Below are 6,128 nucleotides of genomic sequence, written 5' to 3' on the forward strand. Positions count from 1 at the left end.
CTGACATCCTGGGTTCTAAGGGCTCTCCCAGCTCTGACATCCTGTGTTCTAAGGGCCCTTCCAGCTCTGACATCTTGGGTTCTAAGTGCCCTTCCAGCTCTGACATTCTATGTTCTAAGGGCCCTCCCAGCTCTGACATTCTATGTTCTAAGGTCCCTCCCAGCTCTGACAACCTAGGTTCTAAAGGCCCTCCCAGCTCTGATGTTCTATGCTTTTAGGCTTTACCTGATACACCCCTCCCCACTTCCCTCCATCTCCCTACCCAGTCCCTCCAGAGGGAACAGGCACCCTCCATGGGACATAGGATACACAGAGAAGAGGACGGTAAGAAGACACCAGAGCACCCCAATGTTGGCCTCCTTCGCGGGGTCCACCAGGCAGTAGTAGCCCTCGGTGAAGAGGTAGACACCACAGGCATAGAGCGCAAAGTCCACGAACCACTGATACTCAGAAAAGTATCGGAGCACTAGGACATGAGCCAGGAGGGAGACTGGCTGAGGGCTCAGAGGGGACATCCAGGCCAGCCAGGCATCCTTGCCTCCTTCCTACCCCAAACCCCATGGAAAGAACAGGGAAGGCGAGGAGAGAGAGACCATGGGCTCTCTCGATGGCAGGGACCCTAGGGATCATTGGGGGCAGCACAGTACAACGCAAAGATCCCTGGCTCTGGAGTCCCAGGAACTGGGTTCAAATCCTGCTTATCAGGTGCTGCATGGCCTTAGGCAAGTCCCCGCATTTCCCTGGGTCTCAGTTTCACCAACTGCAGAAATGAGGGGGGTTGGCCCAGAAGGTCTCTGAGGCCCCTTCTTGCTTTAGATCTGGAATGTAAGCTCCCTGTAGCTTCGAAGCTTAGGGCAGTGCCGGGCATACAATAAGCACTCAATAAATGCTTATTCATTCATCCTGTCATGCAATGATCCTATGAGTCCACCCCCCTCACTTTACAGAGGAAGAAAAAGCAGAGGCCTGCACAGATTAGAAGGGAATCCAAAAGGGGGTGCCCCCTCCCACCCTCGGCGGCTGGAGGTATGGCAGGGCTGTGATTACCAAGCGCATCTATGGCCGTGATGGGATTCGTCTCCAGCTGAAGGTTGATGTCCCGAGGTACAGAGAGAGGCTTCTCCTCGCTGAGGCCATTCGCCCTCCTGGGCCAGAGGGAAGGATGGCTCAGGCCCCCTCGGCACCACCACGCCCAGCACACGGTGCTCACTCCAACGGGCCCCTCGGGCTCCCACTGCTTCCTGAGCCCTGGGGACCCCTGACCCACGAGGCAAGGGCATGAGGGCCAGGGTGGGAAGGACAGGGAGAAGTGCTGCTCACCTTTCCTTCTTGCCTTTTGGCTTCGGTTTCCCCGCCAAGGTCCGAAGCTCCTCATCGGTGGGGTGTTTGTAGCGGAACAGGCTGTAAAGGGGCAGGGGATAGAGATACAGTGAGACAGGCGGACTGTGGGGGGGCAGTGGGCATCACACCCTGAAGAGTTCCTGAGATACAGGCTACAGACCCAAAGCAGGGGCCCAGCTGGGCGTAGGAGGACAGTTTTGCACCCAATGGTGAGGGAGGCAGGGTCCAGAAGCATTAGTGGTCAGGAGGGAAGTCAGATCTGGGAGAGACCTTGTGGATATGGGGAGGGGAGCAAGGTGGGAGAGAAGAAAGGGAAGAGGGAGGGAGGAAGCAGGGAGGGGGGCTTACCTCCCATTGCAGAGTAGCCATCGGGCAAAGGAGAAATGCGGGGCCATCCTGTGCATAAGGCTAGCCGTGAGAAGGCTCACCACCAGCTGGACGCCCATGACCGCCTGGGGGGGGAAGCCCTATGCTGATTCTCAAGTTTGTCGGGGGATTAAAAGCCGCCCTGGTTGACTGCGTGTGGGTAGATCCTCCTCTGCCTAAGAAACCCGATCACTGCCCAGGCTGCTCTCGGCTCCAGCCTTGGGCCAGACTATTTATAGAGGCTCTGGGCTCAGGGGAAGCCTGGGCCAGATTAAGGCCTGGGGGAATCTGAAGCCTCACCAGCCCCAAGTGTGGAAGGGGTAGAGATGGCCCAGGATGGTAAAGAGGTGCGAGGGGAAGAAAGAAGTCCCCATTAGGCCACGAGCCTGGGACCCACAGAAGTGTGAGAAACCCTTTCGATATTACACAGATCCTAAATGAGATCACTGGAACCAGTCTATGAAGATTATTTTTCTCTTCAAAGACCTTTTCCCACCCCTTAACCATAGTCAATTTTAGATTCAAGAGAGATGATTGATTATAGCTAATCTTTAAAGTGTGCAAAGCACTTTATAGATATTATCTTATTTGTTTCCCTTTTAACAACCCTGGGAGTTAAGTGCTATTTTATCCTCATTTTACATATAAGGAAATTGAGGTAGACAAAGACTAAGTCACTTGTCCAAGGTCACATAGCTAAATGAGTAACTAAGGCAGTATTCTAACTTGCCACCTCCCTTTCGAGGTGTCTGAACAGGGCCAAAGGTGCTGGCCAAACACCCACTGTGCCCACCTGCCCCCCATCCCCAATGAGCTGAAGCCAAGGGACAAATGAACCCCACTTGGTCCCTCCTTACCCAGCCCTCTTGTCTTTGAAAACCTGGAGCACTTGTGTCTACACTAATCTAGCATCAGACATGGCTGTCTAGCCATTCTTGGGACCACAGCAAAATGGCCCTGGAGGTTAAGTGACTTTCCCAGGAGCACTCAACCGAGAGCATCTAGGCAGGGCTTGAAAACTGCCCTCCTGGACCCTGAGGCTGGCTCTCTAGGACAGCGGTTCTCAAAGTGTGGTCTGGGGACTCCAGGTCCCTAGCCTAGGACCCTTTCAGGGGGTCCTTAAAGTCCAAACTACTTTCACAATAATATTAAGTGGTTTTAAATTTCTAATAAAGTAACTATCAATAGATGAAACACACATAAACAAAATCTCTTTTGTGGGGGGGTCCTCAATAACTTTTAAGAGTGAAATGGGGCCCTGAGACCAAAAAGTTTGAGAATCACTGGTCTAGGCCATAAAATAATAATAATAATAATAATAATAATAATACAGGTTATCCCATGTGATCCTCACAACCTAGTGAGGGAGGTACTACCTTCTTTGGGTCACCCAGCTCCTAGGTGCTAGAAGCCAGTCTTCCTGACTCCACGTCCAGCCCCTCTATTGGTGGGGACCCTCTAAATGGGGAGGGAACGCTGAGAGGCAGGCTGGTGTTAGTGGAGAGAGCCTTGGAGGAACCATGCTCCGATACTTGGGTTCTGACACTTGCCAGCGGCTGGGTGACCCAAAGGTCCCTCTAACCTCTCTGAGCCTCAGTTTCCTCATTTGTAAAATGGGGCTCATCATCATCACCCTCGTCCCGACAGCGCCCTCCTGCCCACGGGGTGGTCGTGAGCTACTGCACGTGAAGCGCTCGGCCAGCTTAAAGCGCTATGTAAACATCAGCGATGATTAGGCTGATTATTAATTAATATTAATTATTATTATCATCGCCCTGCTGTCCCCCTCGGCAGTCGAGTGGGTGTGTGTCCTGCTACTATCCCTTCCCCGGGCCCCAACCTCACCATCCTGGCGGCGAAGGCGGTCCCTCGACGGGCCGGACAGTACCCTGGGACAGCACGGAGCACGAACCCTACTGGAACCTTTACATGGTTCTCCGGGCCCAGCGAGGACTCCGCGCCATACACCGGGCTCCCGGACCAATCCTAACCAGCATCATCACCGATGGGCAGCCCTCAGGACCAATCACCGAGCGTGAAAGGTTCCGGAGAGGAAGCGGCCCGGGAGAAGGTGGGTCAAACCGCGCGCCACTCCCGCATCCCTAGGCATGCTGGGAGTTGTAGTTTTCCGAGCGCCGAGCCTGGGGCTGGACACGTGGGCGAGCAGTTACTTGGGGCTTCAGGAGCTAAAGTACTGTAGACAAAGTGGATGGATTTTACTATTAAAAATAAAGGATTTTTGGACAATCAACTTTGAATGGCTTAGGAATTCTGATCAACACAATGACCAACCACGCTCCACCGGAGGACTCGTGATGAAACATGCCACCCACCCCCGGCAAAGTGGTGGGTTTCGTTCAGAAGGGGAGATGGAGGGTCTATTCGAGGAACTTCGAGGAGGCCAGTGTAGAGCGATCGTAGAGGGGTTGGAGAGGAGACTGGAAAGATGGTCACTCGTGTATGGGGGCTGCCCCCCACATGTTGCTTGAGGGTGTCATTGTGGGGCTCGAGCATGGGGGGGGAGGCAGAACAGTCACGTCCAGCCTTTTCTTCCCTCCCCTACTTCTCCAAGGGAGATTGAAGTTTCTGCCTGGAAGAGAAGCAGCAGCCAGAGGGACCAGGCTGAGATTATTATCTATCTGCTCCCTTAAATGTTTTTAGTCTGGGGGATGTAGCTTTCAAGCTAAATTTCTGATCAGTGTTTGTTAATGGAGAAAGGAGGCCCTCCCCCCATTCCCCTCAGACACAAAAAAAGCTTTATATCCAAGGCTTGACCTCTTTCCCACAATGAACACACGTAGTAGCACAGAAAACCATTTATCCAAGTTGATAGTAAAACAGAAATCAGAGAAAGTATACAAAGGGGAATCTGTAACAGACAACACAGAGTAAATGAGCATTCCCATTGGACACAAGTTAACTCGTCACCTCAATCGAAGAGTGAAGGTCCCAGATCTCACCCAAGGGGAAATTCCCCAAAGTGTCTGATGTAGCAAGCTAGGAATGGGGACATGACAGAGACTGCTTACCTCCTCTCATTTTGGCTTCTTCTCAGAGTCTCATTTTCCCTTCCCAGACCTAAAGCTGGGTTAGCCTCATCCATCTTCTCTCTCAGAGAGAGCCAGAAGGACCCAAACAGACTGAAGAGTATGAAGGGACTCTGAAGAGATTAAGACACTTCAGGAGAGGACTGAACCTCCCTAACTCTGCCCTACCTCTTGCAGGCTACAGGCATTGATCTATACCTATGAGGAGAGCGAGTCCCATATCAATGGGCTTTGGGACTCAGGTTACATTCAGAAGGGGCCAGGTTATGAAAAGCTTTAAATACCAGAGCAGTCTATATTGGATCCTGGAGGAAATAGGGAGCCACTGAAGTTGTTTTTTTTGGGGGGGTTACAGATATGGTCATACTTATGCTATAGAATAATCACTTTGGTGGCTGGGTGAAGGATGTATTGGAGTGGGGAGAAATTTGAGACAGGAGGACCAAATTAGAAGGCTACTTTTATTAAAAATAGGAGAGCGGTGCTGAGGGCTTGAATTACCTGAATGGCTATGTGAGTGAAGAGAAGGGAGCCTGCAGAAGAGATGTTGTGAAGGTAGAAATGACAAGATTTGGTAATGGATTTGATATGTGGGATAAGTCGGGGTGAGGAGCCTGGACACAGAGCCTGGAGATCTGGTTCCAGGATGAAGTCTGGAAGGATGTCTATAAGAAGGGAGGGTTTGGGGAGAGATGATAATGTGTTCTGTTTTAGACATATTGAGTTTGAGCTGCTTATAGGAGACATCTAGTTTGGGATGTCCAAGAAACAATTTCTCACGCTAGCCAACCTCAAAGCCAACAATTCCAGTTTGTGTATGGGATATTGAATCTCTGTTGTTGTTTGTCCTTCATTCTCAAAGAGGACCAATGACATCACAAGGGCGATGTCTTGACTTGCTTGTGAATTGGATATGAGTGGGGCAGTGTTGTGCAAAGGCGTCAGCCTCACTCTCTCCTCCAAACACCTTGAGAGAATGAAGGGCTTTTCTAGGATTTCGTGGCTGCTATGGAGAGATTGTGAAGAACTATGCTTCTGTTTTAAACCTCTCAGTGCTCTGTGATGTTAGATCATATGACTGCAAGGAACCAAATGCCAAAGGACCAGAGAGGTCAGATTGGCTAAAATCCATGGAAACCATAGAGATGGCAAATGGGAAAATTTAGAGATTTGGTCAACTGCCTAATATGGGCACCAGGGTTGGCCTATGAGGACTCAAGTGAACCCTTTATGCCACACACTGATACGAGCTTTAAAGACTTGAGAGCAGGAAAATGATGATTATCAGAAACCCACTGTATTTGACAATAGAGAACTTAGGAGACTCTGGAGGAGAGAGTGAGGCTGACGCCTTTGCACAACACTGCCCCACTC

At 51.0% G+C, this 6,128-nt stretch overlaps 1 protein-coding gene across 4 annotated transcripts in view; it reads right to left on the reverse strand.

Annotated features, from left to right (window-relative positions):
* TMEM161A (transmembrane protein 161A) overlaps nucleotides 1–3,698 on the reverse strand; it is a 16,054-nt gene extending 12,356 nt beyond the window's left edge. Inside the window, exons 1-5 of one of the 4 annotated variants that reach the window (XM_027853303.1) lie at nucleotides 3,553–3,696; nucleotides 1,690–1,793; nucleotides 1,321–1,401; nucleotides 1,048–1,145; nucleotides 310–466 (exon numbers count right to left, since the gene is read on the reverse strand). In XM_027853303.1, coding sequence (XP_027709104.1) covers nucleotides 310–466; nucleotides 1,048–1,145; nucleotides 1,321–1,401; nucleotides 1,690–1,793; nucleotides 3,553–3,555 — 443 coding nt within the window. In that variant the 5' untranslated portion in view covers nucleotides 3,556–3,696. Of the gene's footprint in view, nucleotides 1–309; nucleotides 467–1,047; nucleotides 1,146–1,320; nucleotides 1,402–1,689; nucleotides 1,794–3,552 lie in introns of all 4 variants that reach the window. The other 3 variants (XM_027853301.1, XM_027853304.1, XM_027853305.1) reach the window with 3 other exon arrangements.
* Between the last annotated feature and the right edge of the window lie 2,430 nt (nucleotides 3,699–6,128).

Source organism: Vombatus ursinus, unplaced genomic scaffold, assembly GCF_900497805.2.
Source record: "Vombatus ursinus unplaced genomic scaffold, bare-nosed wombat genome assembly UNPS02009918.1, whole genome shotgun sequence".
NCBI lineage: Eukaryota > Metazoa > Chordata > Mammalia > Diprotodontia > Vombatidae > Vombatus > Vombatus ursinus.